The 21,377-nt window shown below is 40.4% G+C and overlaps 1 protein-coding gene across 1 annotated transcript in view; it reads left to right on the top strand.

Annotated features, from left to right (window-relative positions):
• Positions 1-21,377, top strand: part of WDFY4 (WDFY family member 4) — a 147,524-nt gene that overhangs the window by 120,934 nt on the left and 5,213 nt on the right. The window contains exons 52-58 of the mRNA XM_062579707.1: positions 311-464; positions 1,865-1,956; positions 8,426-8,638; positions 9,195-9,342; positions 10,206-10,363; positions 12,096-12,254; positions 16,684-16,863. Of these exons, the coding sequence (XP_062435691.1) occupies positions 311-464; positions 1,865-1,956; positions 8,426-8,638; positions 9,195-9,342; positions 10,206-10,363; positions 12,096-12,254; positions 16,684-16,863 (1,104 nt within the window). The remainder of the gene's footprint in view (positions 1-310; positions 465-1,864; positions 1,957-8,425; positions 8,639-9,194; positions 9,343-10,205; positions 10,364-12,095; positions 12,255-16,683; positions 16,864-21,377) is intronic.

Genomic DNA, 21,377 nt, shown 5'->3' with positions numbered 1-21,377 from the left:
ATGAAGGAAACAAGTTACCTCCAGAAGCGTTATTATTGAATACTCCAATATTCCCAAGCTGCCCTGGATTGTTTCTGCTTCCCTTTCTTATTACAAGCTAGACAAGGTCTCCAGGCTTTATGGCACTCTCTTCTATCTACAAGTCAGCACTAAGACAGCACCTAATATAGGGTCACAGTAAATAGAGCTGAGTCAGATCTTGAGGTAATCATCTAGTCAAGCATGCTGAGATTAATATTACAAAATTAGCAAGACTTTGCATCTACTGGATATTTAAGAGAATATTCACACTGTGGTCTGCTTGTCACAGGGCGGGAGCTTTGATGTTGCAGACAGGATGTTTCATAGTGTCAAGAGCACATGGGACTCAGCGTCAAGAGACAACATGAGCGATGTCAGAGAACTCATCCCTGAATTCTTCTACTTGCCAGAGTTCCTAACCAATGCCAATCACTTTGAACTTGGTAAGTGCTAGAATGAACTTCAGTGCTCCCCATCCCCTCCTCAGCATGCTGCCAAGAGAAAAGATCCAGTCACGTGTTGGGAACTAGTCCGTGGAACGTACTGGCAGATGAGGCTCTTTAATAATGTGAAATCAATTCCTGTTAACAGAAGATTTCAAGAATAGAAGCTTTTATATCCAAATGATGCATGCAATAATCCATGTGTTTGCAGGCTCAGAGGGGCTTGAAATTCCTGTTATTTACTGCATACAGGAAATGCACGTTTTATCAGACAAAAGCATGTTGGTGAAAGGTCATCTTAAATTTAGCTACTCCGATGCTTAAAGTTGCTGAATCTGTCCTCACTTTCACCTTGAAAAGTTGTGCATGTATGAAGCAGTGTCCCAAACCCTTCTGAATGTACATTGCCTTTAGACCCTTTGTATTGGTGGTGGACAGTTAGAAAGAACCCAAACAAATCAGTATTCAGAAACAGGCAGTGCAGTGTTCCAACCCTGACTGTGGACAGCACTTGGATACTTGTTAGTTAACAATTAAGGTAGAAAACAGATATCTAAAGAATCATCCTAAATCAGTGACAAAAAAAGGCAACTTAACCAGTGGTGTGGAGGTCTTGCTATAAATCATTTGTATTTAAGATCTCAGTGAATTGAGACCTATGCTAAGGAAAGGGAAGGATAGAAAAACATTGTTAAAATATTGTTAGAAGATAGTAAAGATGTAGGGTAGTTTTATCTTGAGAGGAGGCCAAGTAGCAGAGCCTAGCTGAAATCAAGATCCAGAAACTAACCTGAATGGAACCAAGTGGAAGGAAATAAGAGGTTTCGGGAAGTCACTGATAGAGAGCAAATATACAGAAAGATTTCGTAATTGAGAAAGACAAGAACTGAGTCTTAATGCTATGCTGTAAGGACGTCTGATGTCCAGACCTGAGCCTCAATTTAGATTTGAATTTGTCTAGGCTTGTTACACTGTGCCCTGATTTAGAAACATAGGCTCACCTTCAGAAATGAATCAAATTGCAAAGGACTTGAGAGCACTGTACTTCCCAATATCTGGCAGTTAAGCCCATGGGATCATGTTTAAGAAGAAAGTTGTGCCAACAGGTTTGTCTAGTAAGAGTTTGCAGCTGGGGCCTAAATGGTTCATCCTGAGGGCATGCATATTTCTTTACTATATTCATGACAGTTGCTAGAACATTCTCTGTGATTTATTAGTAGATCAAAAATCCCTGGAGAAATGGCTTCTGCAGTATTTTATGACACTGTGTTCCATATAGAACTTAATTCCCTTTGTGAAAATCACCTGAATTTCCTTTGACTTCACCTTTCTGGATAAGTTGTTCTCATGTGCAGTGTGTGTGATTCTTGTTTCTAATTTTCCATTTGTAATTCCTGCAGGCTGCATGCAGGACGGAACAGTGCTGGGAGATGTACAGCTCCCTCCTTGGGCAGATGGGGATCCCCATCAATTCATTCACCTGCACAGACAGGTCAGTGAGTATCAAGTTTTGTGACCCAGTGATGATTGTGGGTCCCACTGAAAATGAAATCCTTAAGGCCTGGGGCACAAACCGAAATGTTAGCTCCAAATGCATTCTGCCTTTGCAGAGTTCATGTCAAGTTCTGAATTTTTGTGTATCTACCCGTCTGTAGAACAGTTCATCCCAAATCAAGACCAGCTTTCCAAATTGTGTGAAATTTGTATCTAGATCTGCAACATGGGTTTGTCTCAGCCTGTAAGTGCATGTGAACATAACACATATGCACGCAACATTTACATGTAAATTGTTCCATATTATCATCAGCCAGCTAAGTGTTTATTTAAACTATCTACTTTCATCTCTGAGTCATGCCAGGAGTAAAATTAGTGGGGAGATTGCTTGGGGGATAAAATCCAATGTGATTTGCTGCCTTTCATGAAGTCATCCTTTGCAATCTGAAAGCAAATAGCTTTAAAGTCTAGGAATCTACTAAAATTAGTGCTGTCTACTTCTGTAAGAAGTCACCTGGCAAAGACAAAACTACCTGGTAATGGGTGAAAAGGCAATTCTCTATGAAGTTTGTTGGGTTTAACACAGACTTTGCAACTGAACATCTTGGTGCTGATCTCTGTTTTTGTTAGAGCTAATAAGGAAAGTGGTTGTACTGCAGTGCCGTTGCTGAAAGAAACTGCATCATCTCATCTGCTGTCTTATGGCAGAGGGAGTATCAGGGTCAGTATTTGCGAGTGTCAGGCAGATTGTTTGCATGTACAAGACTGGATTGATTATCTGTATTAGTATTAGTGGGACTAAGCAAAGAGCCTGTGATTTTTTTTTTTCAAGGCATTGCATCCTCCTGGTTTGTCATTTGTACCTTCAGTTTCTTCCTCAGTGGGTTGTTCTGCTCAGCTCTACTGTGCCAGGTAGGGTCCTGCCTTTGGGGATTCAGATCTCACTCTCTATCATTCTGTAGGTGATTGCATTCAATCTGCTGACTACAACCATCTTCTCTGTTTTAATGTCTACAGATAAACCTTGGTTGCTCTCTCCAACTGCTGATTCCTAAATACTGTCTCTGACCTTCCTTACCAGCTCCTTAGCTTTTATTTTCCCATTTTAAACAAAAACTAGACACTCTTCTCCTGTAAGTATCTTTCCTCTGCTATTCTCTTAAACTTTGACAGCAACCACCATGCTCCTATGGAGTTGCCATTACTTCTCCATGTCCCTTGCTTTGCACTTCTGTGCTGTATTCAGAGCCCAGGCTTTCTGTCATTGTCCATACTAACAGATTATTTTCACACTCTTCTGGGACATTCTTGTGAATCTGCATTCCTTTCTTTTCTGACCTGCCTGATACCTCTTTTCAAGTCAGGACAGAGACAACTGTGAGAGGACAGCATCTTTACTGTCTGGCATTCCATATAAATCTCCTTCCCCAGATTTTTTGAATTTCTATCTGACTCCTTGCATTTGTGTCTTTCCTTTCTCTCTTGAGACCTTGTGCACATGTCTTCTTGCATCATCTTCTCCCCCCAGCCACCTTGGTGCTGTCAGTAATCTAGCCTTAGTCTGATGTTTGGCAATTCCATTTTTATCGATGTTTCCAAAAAAGCTCTTTATAAGCTGGTATGTGGGCTGTGAATCCAGTCTGAAGATAATCTTCTACTATGACACCTGTTTGGAGAGAATAGGCTGCTGGTAGTGTCAATCATCTGCATATCTTGCAGAGAAAGAGTTGTTAAAACATATTCTAAAGACGACTCAATGGTTTGTAGTGCCTGATTCCTATACTGTGTCTCTGCCTGTTTCTGATTCTCCAAGCATTTTGGCTTGTGGATAGCACTGGTCATAAGAGAGTCTGTTGAACCTGGTAGGCTCATTCACATGTGCTCTGTTTACTTCTGGGAGTAAACATGGGCATGCTCTGAGCCTGGGCTTTTCCTTGTGCAGCAATCCTGCCTTTGTTTCTGTTTCAAAATTGCTGAGTACATAATGAGGGAATTTTGTCTTTGTTTTCATTGTGAGTCTTTAGTCTCTGTCGTGAGCTCACGATCTGAGTACTTCATTTTAAGGCTGTTTCAGAACAGGAAGTGCTAAATACTATATACAAGAAGTTTAAATTTCTACCTTGCAACTCTCTCCTACTTTAAGTTAAAAATGAAATGGATAACTTCTGTATATACTTTTTAAAAATAATCCTTTCAGTCATTTTAAAAGTATTGTAGCCTCAATACACAAAAGCTGGTGAATTAATGATGTTCCAAGATATTTGATGTGGAGAATAGCAGCTTACTATGGTTATTCCAAGCTTACTATTGTAAGTTCCAAGTGTCTCCATGCCTAGTAACTTGACTCAGTGGTGTGCTCTTGCACCATTTAGTAACTTAAGCTAGTACATTGAATTTACAGCATATTCAGTAACTAGTCTCTTTTCAGAAGCTACATCTATCTTGTTCTTTGTTTTAACTTGTCTTTCAAGTAAGATGTGTAACTTAGATTGCAGCCTTGTCTTACTAGACAGACAAACACACAGTGAGCGGATCTGGCTGGAGGTAAAAAAGAATATATATGTGTGTATAAAATATATATATACATATATATTATATGTGTGTGTGTGTGTGCGCGTATATATATATATATATATATATATATATATATATAGAACAATTTTTCTCTGGAAAATTAGTCTGATTGAAATGGGAGTGTATCAGTAGCATCAAGAAAATCGTTTGGTAGATCACTTCAACCTTCTGTTGTTGTTACCAAAGCATTTTCAAATGACCTTTTCTTTACAACGTTTATATTAGATTACAGACTGAACTTAAAATACTTTATTTTTGTGATGCAGCTATTATAGTTAATATTTCTTAGTGTATAGTTTTTGATATCAATAAAATGATATAATTTTTTCAAATTTAAAATTTAATTTTCCTGAATGTTAATGCATGAGAAATTTTGAGAGTTAGGCTTTTTGTTCTGATTTGGAAAGAAAACACAATTCAGTGTCTGAATTTCCCACAGAATGTAACTTCCAGTTCTCAGTCAGTGCTAACAGGCAGAAAAAAATCTGCCCCCTGCCTGTTGTCAGTCTACTAGCCTAAGGGGGTGAAGAAAGGAGGCAATGTTTTTGCCATCTGGAGAGCTGAGATGCAGAGAGATTGCTCAGACTGCCTAAGTTCCTATGTGTGCACAGTAATTGGTGTTATTGAGTCAGGCATCTCTGGAATTTCTCAGGGAGTGAATCAAAGGCTCAGAGCTGTAGCGATAGTGGAATGGGAGAGGGACCTGAGCCTTGGTCAATCCCTGTCACCACGTAACAGTACATCTATGGGGATGGGAGAGATCCGTGTTGTAAGTGTTGCATGTACTTCAGGCTGGCTGGTAAGTACAGTCCCTCTTAAAATGAAGAGCTGAGCTAGGGAGTGCCTCCCTTGCAGGGCAGCAACTTGCTGCTGCTCACTGGAAGTAGATTTTGACCACTGTGGTCAAATGAGTAACAATTCCCTGGCATTCCCGAGTGCTTGCAAAGAAAGCATGTAGGTTTTGGGGTGCTCTGGCTTCATTCTCTGCTTTTTCTCAGGCTCTCTCCGAGACCTTCCGAGGTGCTTTTAGTCTGTCTTCTAGTTTCCCATACATGAGGATGATAACACCATCCTCCCCTTACTGAGGTACTGTAGAAAGAAATCTGTGGATGGCTGAGAGCTGCTGCAATTTTACAGTGATGTTTGTTAAAGAAAAATAAAGGGAAGTGTGCTTTTTTTATTGTGGCTTTTTTGGAGTGTGAAGGACTGAGATGTGCTGCTTGAAGTGTTTGTAGTGCTGTGTACACTCTATGCATTTTAGATACAACAGGCATATCTGTATTAGCTTGGTAGTTGGGAGCAGGGTGCGCTTTTGAAATGAATCTCCCAATCATCCCTGATCAGCAGAGTTTTGCTCCCATTGAAGAGTGATCTCTGACCATATGAACTGTTCTATCCAACTACTGTGTTTCTTTTTTGGATGAAACTAAACCAAAACCTGCACTCCATGTTTACACCTAAGGCACTCCAGCCAGCAGTAGTAGACTACAGCTAGTCTGATGTAAAGTCTCCAAGGTACACATAGTGTGGGTACTGGGTCCTCTGTACCACTGTTCTCTTCTGCAGACCTGCTTCCACTGAGCTGCACTGTTTGACAGTACAGGCACAGCTGCTACAGCCAGAAGACTTGTATGAGTGAATTCAGTTCTCAGATAGGAGCAATTAAACAAATGGAAAATCAGGTTTATAGACTCATGTTCTTAATGATTAGCCAGACCAAATCAGACCTCAAGTACATTCCAGTCTGATATTCTCTCTTCAACAGCAGCTAGTGACATGTGTTACACAGGAAGGTGCAAGAAATCTTGCTGTGGAAAGAAAGTTGATCAGCGTACCTGGGGAAGTTTCCTCCTAACCCAGAAGAGTTAGAGATCTTAAACTTTGAAACAAGAGGGCTTCCGTCTTCACTAAAATCCCCTGCAACAACAAGCATACTTGTTACTGTTATCATGGTTCTTTTTATGAAGGTTTACAGAGACGATTAAAATGGATCCAGGTAATCACTGTCACAAAGCCTGGCTGTTGCTTTAAGAATCTAAGTGGAAGAATTGCTTATAAGATATAGAACTGTGATTACATCTGCTTCATGTTTAATAAATTAGGAATCTTATCTGCACAATTTTCTTACTCCTTCCTTTGGCCACAAGTTCTCCCCGCTACAGCTGGGCTGCATAATGTCACAGTGCTCAGTGAAATATTGAATGGCTACCCAGTTGCACCTCAGTGCATTGGTTGCTTTATTTTGCTCTGGAAGCGGTGCCAGGCAAAATTTACAGTTTGTATTTCATGCACTAACAGCTTTTATTAATGAGGATGAGTTCTGGGTCTGGTCACAAGTGTTTTCTTGTTGATTGCAGAGGACAGATTATGTGCCGTGCTTGTTCTCTGAGCTGCCGTATGATCATTATAGCTGTGGGCAGGGTCATTTAAACCCGCTGCACTGGGCTAAGTGTATACTCTGTGAAATGAGCCATTGTTCTGGTTCCCATTAGCTTGTTTATTTCTGCTGTGCTTTGGGTGGGATGCTCTGTCTGGGAGACCTTTAACTGAGCATCAGGGAGCACTGCAGAATCAAATCATTTGGAGATATGCAAGTATTTTTAATAACGCTTAGCGCTGCTGATTGAATCATTGGGCAAGGCCCTTTGGGAACACCCAAAGATTTGTGGCAGGTGATGTTAGGGGCGGTAGCACTTCCTGAAGCTCATAAATATGGCTGACTAACCTGGAGGTGGGCAAAGGTCCAACTCAGCTTATCTCTACTGCCCATGAACTTGCTAGGTCTTTCAAACCTAGTTTTTTGCTCTGTTGATGTTCTAGGGAGCCCACATTGGGTTAGGTATATTCCCTTCCAGCATTTTCCTCTGTTCTTCTCCAGGAAGAACATAAAATTCCAAGAAGAATATAAACAAAGTAATTTTTTAGTCTGAGTCCGTTAATTCACATGTCTGGAGTGTGGGTAGCAGATCAATTCAAGCTAAGTTAGCCATTTTTCATCCTAGGAAAAAAGTTCAAATAGGACCCTGAGCTTTTTCAAGATGAGGAAATCAGGTGCTGCAACTCTCTCTGTCTAAGTCTTGTGAGAGTTGTAAAATATGTTTGTTGATCAAACCCATGTAGTCTTGAAGCTTCTGTTGTACAGGTGTTCTGCTGCACCCTACGGCTGCCATTGTAGGACTCCATCCTGCTCTGCTTGTCTTGAGTTGCAGCACCCCTAGCCATTTCACTAAAAGCTGTATATTTGCCCGTTCATGATGTACCTTCTCCTACTGTACCCTTCAGACCCAATTTAAAGCCTCTCTTCCAGTCATCTGCCTTTCCTGTGTGTGCTTATACATGTCTTCTCAAATGAAATCTCTGTCGCTAAGTGTGGTTCATGACTAAGGCAGACTTCTACAAATAGACTAATACCTTAATTCACCTGTGGTTTGTCTATAGACCAAAGTGGTGGTATCAAATGCTAGCAAATGTTTTGCATGTTTAACCCATCTTGTGTCAATAACTGTATTGGTGAAGACATGGTATCACAGGTTTTAACGTGCATTGGAAAATTTGAGTATGTGCCAGCATCTGGATAGTGTTTGTACTCTACTTAGTAGAACCTGGTGAGGCCTGTGTTGTGTCTGGGGATATTGTTACTTGTGTCCGTTAAGTCAGGCATGCTACACTGCCCGTTCTTTTCCCATGGAGATCCACCCTTAATCTCTTTGGTCACATTTTGTATGTGCTTTATTCACAGTATGTGCTGTGAATGATGTTGCTGGAGGAATTGAAAGTATGAGGATTCACTTACTGAGAGCACTGCAGAGAATTTAAATTTTCGGCAAGTAACAGAGGATCATGATGCATCTGTAATGGACACACACTATTGAATTTACTTTGTTTGGTTTTAGGCACTGGAAAGTGACTTTGTCAGTGCTCACCTTCATCGCTGGATAGATTTGATTTTTGGCCATAAGCAACACGGCTCTGCTGCAGTGGAGGCAGTTAACACCTACCACCCTTACTTCTATGGAGACAAGACGGACCTCAACAATATTAAAGATCCTCTGATTAAGAGCACCATCCTGGGTTTTATCAGCAACTTTGGACAGATACCAAAGCAGGTACCACTTTATCTTGAGTCTAGGAGGAAAAGCAGAAAGCACAATTTATTCTGATCTGGTATGTTTCAACTGGAAAGCAAAAGAAGCTGTTTCAGAGAATGCTTTTTGGTTTGAATCTACTGAAAGTTGGGCCATAGGCTCCTCCAGATTGTACGCTTTGTCAGTGTACACCCATACCCATGTGTGTGACCCACACTCTAATCATGCTGTTTTTGCTGTATATCGTAACAGCAGTAGTATCAGGATCTGGGTTCTGCTGCTTCAGTACAGTCACCTGAGTAACCATCAGGCTGGGAAGAAGTATGGTCAAATAAAGGCAGTTTAAAGTCTCACCTATACTTTTTTTCTCTTTCACTGGATCACAGAGATTACCTTCCTATTGCTGCGAAAAAGGGAAGTAGTTTAGTGAGTGTATAGTGAAATGTGTAAGATGATTTTATTTTAATGAAGATTTCCATGTATGACAGTCCTGAGTCACTGATAAAGTGTTTAAATAGATGTCTTTTCTGCAAAGTCTGGCAAGTCAAGATTTTTCAGTGCCTTGCCTTTCTTCTAGCTCTTCACTAAACCACATCCATCCAGGAATGCCCAGGGAAAAAGTTCACCAGGAAAAGAGGCTATACTGTCCCTTCACTCAAGCGGAATTCTTCCTCCATTCCTCAGCAGCCTGCAGAACCTGAAGCTCTTGCCAGTCACAATCAAAGGTGCTGTGATGGCTGTATTCTCTTTTCTGAACTAATAAGTTCATACTTTTTAACCAAAGTCTGTTTTGACCAAAGTCACAAATCTGGATTTTTAAGAGCACAAAAACATACACCTCTATTGTAACAGGGGTTGGTACCATCAAGATCCCTTCTGTTTGATTGTTACTTGTGTATGTGTGTATTGTAGGATGGCATTGAAACATGAAAATATGCATGAGGAATCCTGCCAACTTCTCATGCAGAGTTCAGAACAGAATTTTTTTTTTTACAAGATGCTGAAATCGTCTAAATTCTAAATATGTCAAATTAAGACATAAAGCTCACTCTTTTCTCTTCTTATTCTCTCCTTATATTCAGCAGCAAAATAAATAGTCTCTTCCCCCCCCCCATCTTCAAATGTTTTCCTCTTTCCATCTTTTTCATAGTCTGCTACTTTTCTTAACCTGAAGAAACCTGGAAAATTGCAGTATGTTTACATTTTGATCCCCGGTTGGTGGTCTTTGCGTCACATGTCTTTCTCCCATAGCCCAACTGCAGAGGTGCTGTCATTGACATGCCCTGCATGATTTGCAGTTCAGGGCATAAAGCAATCTGCCCATGAAAGGGAGCCTAATTACACCACTGTTAAACCCCCTTCTGTGGATTGGGTCACTCCCATTGCATGGATTTATATATTCCATTGGAGACAGTTTCTACTGTTCCGTCCGGAATCTCACTTGTGGTCAGCTTCTGTTTGTGGGCCTGGCCACAGCCCAGAGCCCAGGTACGGGTCTTGCCAGCCTCATGCACAAGGTGCGTATGGGGGAAAGTTGCTATTAATACTGTAGAAACAGCAAAATGAAATATATTCTCTTTCTCATCAGACTCTCCCAAGGGAGCCGTTGGGCACATTGTTCATACTGAGAAAGGCATTCTGGCTGTTGAGAAAAACAAAGTTTTGATTCCTCCTCTTTGGAACAAAACATTCTGCTGGGGATTTGAAGACTTCACCTGCTGCTTTGGCAACTATGGATCTGAGAAGGTAAATAAGAAAAAGACTAAGTATTCCAGAAATGGCTGGCACGTTGTGGTTTTTTGACTGGTTTGGACACCCACTTCAGAGGCTGTGCAGAATGTGATATTCAGTGTATTCTGTACAGAACTTTCTTACAGTCAAGCTTGGGGAATATCAAGCTGTATATCTTAGCAGAGCAAAAATCATGTCTCCTGAAAATGTGGCATTTCTCCTCTAATTGATCTAAATTTTCTTTCCAGTGACTGTTTTGTCCCTCACAATGGAGGAGAAACCTCCTTTCATAGGATGCAAGGACAATGCAAGGTCTTCTGGCCCCGATTATAAATTTCAGTGTGCAGAACTTACAACTAGAATTAAGATAGGGCCATCTGTCAATTCCTCTCTGGACTCCCAAGCTTAGCGCAGTGCATTCACTCGACATAGAATTGTATCCTTTTCTAGAAAGTTAATTCTCTCTTTACTTTGCTGTTAGAAATCAACATTCCATGTCACCTTGCTGTCTGTTAGGACACTTATATTTGGTTTCTTTCTCTACCACAAACACTGATTTTGGATGTGCTTGGCAGAGTGTTGTAACATGCAAAGACACCTGAGTTAGCTTGGGTAGCAGAAATAGCAGAATGCATCACTCATGAAGAAATAGGATTGAGTATCTCTCTGCATGCCGCATCACTGTGTTTTACAGACTTCCCATAGTCTTTGGATTTGAAAAAGCCCTGAGATGTAGCATACTTCAGCTCCTTCTAAAGTCATTTAGAGTTTCCCCACTGATTTCAAAATCATTAGATTAAAATGATTGCTCAGTAGTTTATAGATACTGTCATAGCTGCAATTACTTTATCTCTTCTGGATGACGAAGAGGAGCTTCTAGAGGTGGGATTTTTTGGTCCAAAGATCAGAATTCCATAACATATTGTACAAAAAGATAACATAGAAAACTCAGGGTGTCACTGTGCCTCTTGTTTTGAACATACACTCACTATAAACAATAGCAAGAGTCCAGCCTCAGCCTCTCTGGTGCCAACAACGGTAGCCTCTAGACTTGAACTTAAAAGAAATTTTTGTAGTCTTGCAAATTAGCAGCAGATTGTTCTGTTGTAGAGTTTTTGTCACTGTGGCATCCCAGCCCATCACAATCAATAATGCCATACTGTTGTCCCCATTTTGTGGTAGAGAGGGGTGTTCGTCCTGTGATTACAGGAATGTGTAATTAGCCAGAGGTTAGTTTAGGCCAGGTTGGATGCTGCTAACAGAACAGTTAGCACAGAATGGAATTTAGTACCACGGTTTTTAGCTTTTCAATCCAAGTAAGAGTAGGGCAGTTGAGCCTGGTCAGACTTCTTCATGCATAGTAAAGTGCAGTCAGTCCCTGAGCTGTTTCCTTTTAGTCTACATTGAATGTTTGCATGCTCTTGTGTTATGATGGCACCCTGAACTTGCCTGAAGTTAGGCAGGAAGCCTGTAGCAGGAGAGGGGTCAGAGTTCAGGTCTCCTAAGACATAACCTAAGATGTTGACTTTAATCCATCCTCCTTGTTTGTCTCTGGAGGTTGTCCCAGCTGCATGCCACCATAGTGTGCATATGTGCATCTTATGAGATTGTGCTGTGAGCATAAAAAGCTTGGATAAGATGAGATTTTCTTTTCTGGATTTAAAGAAATGAGGATGTAGTTCTGAAAACTAAATCTGCCATTTGGTATAAACAAATGCATGGTATTGTCTGTTACTTTCTTGTACAGAATGTGACTACATTTGAGTGTATGGCAGACTGGGGAAAGTGCCTCTGTGCTATATGTCCTTCAGCAACTACTATAATCACCTCTGGAACAAGCTCAGTTGTGTGTGTCTGGGAGCTTTCTTTGGTCAAAGACAAAGTGAGACGTCTAAACTTGAGACAGGTGAGTACTATGGCTTTTTTTGCTATAGAAACTTAATGAAAACCAGAGGATTTTTTTCTTGGATGAATGGCAGAGGTAACATGCTAAGGTGATTCAAAAAGGCAGAAAAAGATGATGGAGATGGAAGTCATACTGGTGACAACCTGTTATCAAGTCATGAGCTGATAGTATGCCTTCTATTCATGGCTTATATTCTGTTTGTTTTTTCTCACTCTAGTAGCATTTCCATAGTTTATCATGATCAAAGAAGCACTGAGGATAAGTCTGTTCTCCCCACTTTCAAACTCAGTATCACCTAAAGATGGTGGTGGTTTTTTTTTTTTTTTTTTTTTTTTTTTCCCCCATGCTGCTATGGTAGTGGACAGGATCTTCAGAACACCCTGCAAAATGCCATTCTGTTTAGGTTCCTAGACTGGTACATAGCTGATGGAGAGGGATCATCTTCAGGGCTGTTTCCTTCTTCAGAGGGATGGTTGGGCTTCTTGGTACATCTCTCCCAGTCTGAATGCAGAACTTACAAGGTTTGTTTATTTCTCCATGAGATGTTGAGGGGGACTCAATAGAAATGGTATGGCTCATATCCAGATGGCTGGAAGTCCTTTGGTGTTTGTTGATTTGAGGCTCCTTTGTAGCCATTATATAGCCTTATAAATGTTATTTCATTTGCAAAAGTGAAGTTGCATGCAAGATTTGTCTAGTTCTGTTGTGAGTTCTCAGTTTTACAATTAAATTAAATTGGATCTACCAGTTTTAATGTTGGTTTTGACAGTAAACACATAGTCCCTGCTGGCTTTCTTTACATGGCATAATTAGCACATCTTCAGGGTCTGCCTCAGTCCAGCGCGCAGCAAGAGAACCTCACATCGCAGGTGCTTTCTGCAAACACGCCTCACGCCCTTCTCCAAAGTGTCATTGTCAGACTGAACTCTTGCTGGCTAACATGTGCTACCCCTTGCCAAGGTTATTAGGACAACCACATTCAAATGTTAACTCATTGGTGAAAAAGCTGGATTACAGCAGGCTATATATTACCGAAGGTAACTTGCAGGTGTGAAGGATGATTTTCAGCTTTAAATTTAGTCCTTACAAAAGACCTATCAACTACAATCCTAGAAAAATAGCACAAGATGGACTTCCTGACAGCTGTTTTTAGAAGTCAGCAGCACTCTCAAATGCTGAAATACTCTTCTCCCACATAGGAACAGTAAGGCAGCATGTGACTCCTTCCTCTGAAGAAACTAAGAGACAGAAAATGTTATGCTACTCCGGGGCAAAATTTTAAAGGGTGCATTGATCAGCAAGAAGGTCTCCAAGTGTTAGAAGCTTGTTCTGTTTATTTTTTCCAGAGGGATATTCAGGAGAATTTAGTGCTTCCCTTACTCTGAGCCAGAAATGTTTTATTTGTCATTAACGAACGTCAGAACCTCAGTATCTGTGAGGAGGCCGAAGAACTATCCAGAACTTTATTTATCTGAACTTCTTGAGTGTTGAAGTTGGGAGGGTAACTATTTGGAGCAGCCTCTCTTCTAAGGTTTATAATACCTCCTGCTTCAGAAGCAGCAAGAAATTGGAGACAGAATCTTTAGTGATGACCTTTAAATTCTGCTGCTTAGTATTCCAAACCAGGACATGGACACAGAAGTGGAAGAAATAGCACTAGAGAAAAGTCTAAGAAGCAATTTGCAGAAATATCAAAATGATTCAGGTCAGTCGTTTTGAATTTCAGGCAGCTGTTTGAAGAGGTTCTGTTATTTACGGTATCATGGCTTTCTCTTTAACTGTCTAGCATCAGCTTTGCTGATATATTCCACTGTGATTAATCTGATATTACCCAAGTCCACAAAGTGGTGTGAGGTCATGCTGTGTTATTTTCTTCTTTCTTTGCTAGCCAAGGCTTTTTTTTTTCTTTTGATGACTGTCTGACATAGATGTAAATTTGAACTGTGGTTCTAAATGTCTTCCAGTGAATTACCTGCTGCCTTCTTGTAATTCACTATTTCATACTGGCTATTTTTCCTGCTGAACAAAACTATTGTATCATCATTCCTGAGAGAGTGAGCTTTGCTTAAGTAAAGCTGATGTGCTATAAAGTGGATGGTATTCACTTACCAGCTGTCTCATGGGACTGAGACATTCTAGTTTGGAATGCAGTAAAGTACAAAAACTATATTTCAGCAGAAAAAGTCCCTTTTTCCTTTCTAGCAGTAGTTGCTTCCACAGTTTTCTGAACACAGGAGATTCAGCATAATACCCTCAATATTGATCTGTGCAATTTGCCAGTTCCCCCACTGTTCATGAGCAGACCAGCCTGGGCAAACCAGCCCCCGGAATTTGGGGGCCAAATAAAACATTGAATGAATTGGGAGAAGTATCCAGAGAATGGGTGCTGTATCCTGCTGCGCACGTGTGTCAGAAGGATGTCTGAGCCCCTGTCAGCCAGTTTAGTTGGGTTGTCAGAACTTGGGTTCAGTTTTTGTGGTCTGAGCATTCCCATAGTGAAGCTGGACCCTTTTTTGTTCTGATTTTGTTCTGAAGTTTGCGAGCTTAGTCTGGAGACAGGCCTCACAATTCTTTGTGCAGATACACTGTAGTATTTCCACTGAGGAATCTGTCAGTCTTTGCAGAGGAATAGCAAGAAGGCATTACAAGGCTACCAGCACTCAAGTGTTATTTCCTGAATATTTCTGCATTGAGACATGGATGGATTGAAACAGACTATAACTGAGCTTAGATCTACCCCCCCCCCCCCTGCTGACAATGCTCAGCCTGTACTTGAAGCACTTCGCTGCCAGCCTGGATGGCTTTTTGAGTCTAGGAAAAAAAAAAAAAAAAAAAAAGGAGAGAGAGAGAGAGAGAGGGTTTTAGTTAAATCGTGTGTTAAGAACTTGGCTTGACTGTGCAGTACGGATGCTGCCGCAGTGGATACGTTTTGTTTCATGCTTTGGTGGCAGAAGAGGAAATTTGGAACCCTTGATTCTGCCTTCTCCCAGGCCTTTTTGCAGAGGTCTTGTGCTGCTAGAGCACGTGGCCACCCCTGTGCAAAAAAGTTGTTCCATAGCCACTCCAAAACCAGTGCTGAGCATCCCTTTTTGAGCACATGTGAGAGTGCTGCTGACTTCTAAAAACAGCTGTCAGGAAGTCCATCTTGTGCTATTTTTCTAGGATTGTAGTTGATAGGTCTTTTGTAAGGACTAAATTTAAAGCTGAAAATCATCCTTCACACCTGCAAGTTACCTTCGGTAATATATAGCCTGCTGTAATCCAGCTTTTTCACCAATGAGTTAACATTTGAATGTGGTTGTCCTAATAACCTTGGCAAGGGGTAGCACATGTTAGCCAGCAAGAGTTCAGTCTGACAATGACACTTTGGAGAAGGGCGTGAGGCGTGTTTGCAGAAAGCACCTGCGATGTGAGGTTCTCTTGCTGCGCGCTGGACTGAGGCAGACCCTGAAGATGTGCTAATTATGCCATGTAAAGAAAGCCAGCAGGGACTATGTGTTTACTGTCAAAACCAACATTAAAACTGGTGAATCCAATTTTTTACAATAAGACAGCTAAAAATCAAGCCCCTTCAAGGCTTTTAAGGAAAGCTGTAAAGGATTTTTCTCTGTTGCCCTGCAGACCGTACTGTCATCGGTGGCTATGCAGCAGAAATGTATACTGCTGTCATTTCAGAATGTTGCGTTAAACAATTGTCATGAATTTGTTTCTATTAGTGATATTAAATTGACTATTTTTTAAAAAAGAAAATAAAACTGCATAAATAAGGCTGAATTAAACTAGGCACTTCTTACATCTCTACACTCTGTAAGACAGAAAAAATGGTGCTGGATAATGATGAAAAAGAAAGGGATTCATATATGGCTTTAAAGTAAATATCCTCCCTAAATGCTGTTCTTCCTTTTTAACTAAAATTGAAAATTTTCTGGTATTTGTTCAGGAAAACATGAGAAGCCTGGGAAAGTCACTGAAATTCATTACGATAAGTTTTATTTCAAAAAGTTTTTTTAAATATTGAGAAATTCATTCTACCTCCAAGAATGAAATTTACTGGTTTTAAACCTGCATGGACTGAAATAAAAGATGATTTCATGTTGAGTTATGCTGAATATATATCTATGTTTAGAGCACAAAGCATTGCAGTAGTTAGAAATGTATGTCCAGGGCCAGAGCTCAGCTGTTTCATCTGAGTTACTGTGCAGTATGGGACAAGTCGTTTAACCTCTTGGAGACTCAGTTTTTCCTAACTGTGATTTGAGGACATGGTTTCTTCTATAGGATATTTTGGGATTTCCACTTCATATCTTTTCAGTTCTCCAAAGAATGACCAGGTTGCCTGTTCTTACTAAGTACATGGCAGTAGGATTGTGGTTCACTAGAAAATGAGCTGCCTTCTATCGTGGTTTACTGGTTGATTTGTTCCCACCAGGCTTTGTACGGGCACGCTCGGGCAGTGACCTGCCTTGCGGCATCTGTGACCTACAGCATTATTGTAAGTGGATCTGATGACAAAACCTGCATCATTTGGGACCTGAACCAGCTGACATACATAACCAAGCTTCCTGCCCATGGGGCAGGTCTCTCTGCAGTTGCCATCAACGATTCAACGGTAAGATCTTCATTTATCATCTTTCTTCTGATGCATCCATGAACATTTCATGATAATTTAATGGGTGCTCTTCCAAACATAAAAACATCCTAAGAGGCTGATGCATTGATTTCTCTCTCTCTCTCTCTCTCTCTTTTTTTTTTTTTTTTTTTTTTTTTTTTTTTACATAGCTTGCTAATAGTGTTCTTAATGAGAGGGGAGCACTAAAAGCAACATCTTAGACTGAGTAGCTAAGTAGAAGCATCTTTGGATAGGTAGAGAGCAGGATTAAACCTCTTTAAATTTAAAATCATGAAGTATTGCTCTGGTAGCTCCTGGATTTGGCTTACCCATAACCTTTTTGCTTCCATTAACTTCTCCTGATATTCATGCAGCAGAGCCGTGTCAGCTGAGATGTTAGACCTCAATCTGCCACCTCAGCTGGCAGCTTTCTTATACCTTTTCAGTGGCAATGTTTTGCTTTCTCTTCTAATCTCAGCTGGGGGGGGGGCTCTTAATAGCAGTATTTGGGGTTTCATTTACCAACAGTGGAAATGAAAAATCTGTTGTGGTCTGTCCTGGCCATAATGGCATTCATATTGATAGGAAAATACCCTGTATTGGATTTAACTGTAAACACTCTGGTTATGAATTTTCCCAACCTTCCGTCTCCTGAGAATGTTGCTCATAATTTGTATCTTCTGTCTTTTGTTTATACACAAGTTTTGTATTCTAGCTTCTTGCACTATTTGAGGATGGATTCACTACTGGAGCTAAGAGAGGCAATATTGAATTCATAGCAGAAAGGAACCAGGCAGACATTCTGTACTTAGTGTGTGTTAAAATAGCTGTCTCATACAATAGTTTTACCAACCATGTGGTCTGATTGCTAGTAACTGGGAATGGGAATCCAATGGTATGTTCAGTGCCAGCTCATCAGGCAGTTGCAGGGGTCCTGGTTAGTGTAAATTGGCCAATGACTTCAGCAGGCCATTGCAGACTGCCCCAATGGTCCCTTAGAAAGTCAGTTGAGGCAGTGCCAAGCCTTCAGAAATGCGCTGACACAGAGTGTGGGCACCAGTGCCCACGAGGGCCAGGGCTGTCTCCTTTTTACACACTGGCGCACCTTTGTCAGTAGCCTGTTCAGCTGGTAGCTCCTCTACTGGGGCTGTCCAAAAATGAGATGGTCTGGCTGATGATGGATCCATGAGCAATCTTGCATCTTACTGGATTGCAGACACTTGAAGTGATCAGACAGTATTCTAATTCTACTGAAAGGTTCATTAAAAACAATCCATGGGAAAGTATGATTGTAACTTTCCTTTTCAAGGAAAAAAAAAGAAGGGTCCATATGTTGTGGGTGAAAATAATGTTTTTGACTTTAACAGAATAGGATGTTTCAGAGTTTTATTGTGAAATGTATTTTTGTTTAATATATACATTATAACATTAAGATAGAAACAAAACGGTTCCGTTATGTGTAGTTAAATATTTTGATTGATGCACAGTGGATTGATGCACAGTGACATTTTTGGCAATGTGCTTTGTTTTCTTGGAAAATTCAGAATGTTTGGACTTTGTTTTGGATTGAAGCAAAGTTTTGAAGGAAGTGAATTTCTGAAGCATGTGCTTTCCTGTGAAATAAGTCTTATGCAGTTCTTTGTTATGTGATTATTGGTTTTTGTATTTGCTTTAGCAACTAGAAGCTCCATTTATAGATCCTAACCTTATGGGATTAGTATCACATAGACACAGATTAAAAATACTATCCCAAAGAATTTACAAGCTAAGAGAGATCGTAAAAGCTTGCTATAACTAAAGATTTCAGTTACTTTTATGTCCCTGATCTAGATCTGAAAAATACTGTAGACTCTTATTAAATGCCTGAGCATCGTGTGCTCTCATACAGATAAGGTAGCTGAAGTTTAATCTCTTTAATTATTGGCAACTTTGTTTCAAATGTGCTGTCCTTGTTTATCTTTGGAATTTGCCCCTCAATGTGAAGAGCATTGGCTCTGAATCAGGGAGGGGTGAAGTATAGTGATAGTTCACTTAAACCAGATGCACACAGCTAATTTAAGGGCACAGTGGCCTTTGCCAGAAGCAGATGACTTTGCTCTTCTGTTTCTATTTGGCTGATTTTTAGTTTGTATCAAGAGTGGAAAGTTTGGATAGAATTTCAATTAGGAACTTGATCAAAGTGCATTTTTGATAAGATCACTTAAAACTACAGCATCAGCTCTTGATTCTTAGATCTGTGCATTTCCTGCCCCTAAGGATTACCTGTGTAGCTGCTCCTTATGTGCAATCCCTGGTAAGATTTGCACCTGCACTGAAGAGAGAGGGAAGATTCTGTTGCAAAAGATGTTTTCTGCTTTGAGAGCACAGCTCATGTTGAATGGGGAGCTGGTCACTGGAGAAATGCAAAACAGTAAAAATGCGATGACATTAAGCTCCCTGTGAGGGGCAGAGGAGGATTGTGAATTCACCAATGGTGTAGCAGCGAAGCAGGTGAACAACATGTCATGATTTAAGAGAACGTTTATTTGTATGTCAGCAAGACCTGCAAACCCTAGGCCTGGCCCACAACCTGTCCCAGGTGTTGACTCTTGCACATTCCCTATTCTTAACAATACCTCGGGGTCGGTGTAGTTCTGACACTCCCCTTTCTTTTGGTAAATCAGTAGGTGTTCTCCTGGGTATGCATTGACTAAGGCTAAGGGCAAAGCAGAGCAGATAGCCTTTCTGTCCTCATTTGTGTGTTTGCATTTTCTCTGTAACTCCTTGGATCCTTTGCCATGCTTGAGGATTACCTTGCCTGAAGGGCAAAAAGAGGGTTTTTTTGATTGCTTGTCTTAAATTTACAGAAGCGAACAGCTTGTTATGTCAAAATGCAGCCTAGTACGTTGTGATCCTGGTCTCTCTACAGACTGCCTGCCTGTGTGCCTAGGACTTCAGAACAAGATTGAGAGCCTCCTTTGGTCTCCCCTTGTCTCACTGTAGAAAGTGTACGTCAAGGCTTTATTTGCAGTTGGCATGAGTCAGGATGTTGGATTTGCCCTGTATCTTTCAACATAGCTGTAGGCTGCCTGCATCTGGCCTGTCTCCAGATTGTTCCTTCCAGTTCGAATCAGTCTTGTTTTGATAGGGCTAAAGCACATCAGCACATCAAAAACAGGTGTTGAGGCTTACCTGCTTGCAAGCAGGTGGAGTGAAAAGGTGCTCAGATATTTTGAATAAAGCATGTTAAGAAAAGTAATTAGAGTGCCAGCAAGACCAGCAAGACTGCTGGGGAGAGGGTGGGCATGAAAGCACAATGTTGTGCAGAACTTTGTAGACCTGAAGTATTTAGCAGGAGAAAGTTTGTCTTTTAAAATGTTATCCTGCTTCTTTTGTTTTATGAATGGTCACTGTCTAATGAGATTTACTGAGTAATTTCAAGAAAATGCACAAAATCCTCCACACATTGGACCAAAAATGCTGTTGCTAATTTGGCTTCATTACAGAACGTCATTCTCTTTCCCCTCCTTTCTTCCCTTGCTTCTGCTGTCCACTTCCATGTCAGTGCAGGTTTTTTTTTCATAGAGTTCAAGACAAAGGGTATGCTGGGATCATCTAATTTTGTTCATTTAGTCTTCCCTCCTTCATGACAAAGCTTTGGTACTTAACACTAAAACACCCTTGCTGAATGTGTACTTCCTATATCCATCCTGAGAAGATCTCTTTAAGAAAAAGCATCTTTCTGGGGAAACTGGGAGACTAGACTTTGTGTGAGAAGCTAGGGTATCACTTTTCTGGCTCTCTTCAGAAACTGCCCCTCAGTACTGGCAAAAACCACAAAGTAGTCCTGGTATGTAGATACTTTTACCACAGTACTAAAGCAGACAATTTCATGGTCTGATCTAATAGAATTGTATGAATATGAACAGAACTTGTTCAGCCATATTTGGATTTTTTTTCTCTGCTGAGGCATTGCCTAGCTCTTCCTTGATAAGTCAGTTATAAAATAAATAAAGTAAAATTCAGATAATCAACTTGTACTGATTGTGGGATCTAAATATTGGCATCTGGTGTGTGTACATGTTTGAATGGTCATAACTTAATTGGTATTTTATGAAGTTTGAAAATAGGATTTAATTTTGAAGTCAATAAGCTAAACAATTGTCACCCAAAACCAAGACCATTGTTCTTTCCAAGATAGAAACCTTATCTGTTGTCTAAGTAGTACCTGACAGCTTTAGGTTTCTGGTATCATACTGTTTTGTTGTTGTTGTTATTTGGCTTATCCTGATGCATAACATTTTTCTGTGTGTATTTGTTCATCTAAGTCTCTCAAAAGCTGAATATAATAAAAGAGCAGACTGCATATAAAAATTCCTTGGATGTTTCAAATACTTTTCAATTATTTTTAATGGATTTTTTTACAACCACTTTTTACATGACCTATTTGCCACAACATTTCTGAGGTTTATTAAATGAAAAAAAAAAAAAAAAAAAAAAAAAAACAATGTCATAGAAAGTCTTTGGAAGCTGCT

Source organism: Rhea pennata, chromosome 7, assembly GCF_028389875.1.
Source record: "Rhea pennata isolate bPtePen1 chromosome 7, bPtePen1.pri, whole genome shotgun sequence".
Taxonomy (NCBI): Eukaryota; Metazoa; Chordata; class Aves; order Rheiformes; family Rheidae; genus Rhea; species Rhea pennata.
Note: the sequence above shows the minus strand (reverse complement) of the source record. Positions and strands in the feature narration are given on the sequence as shown.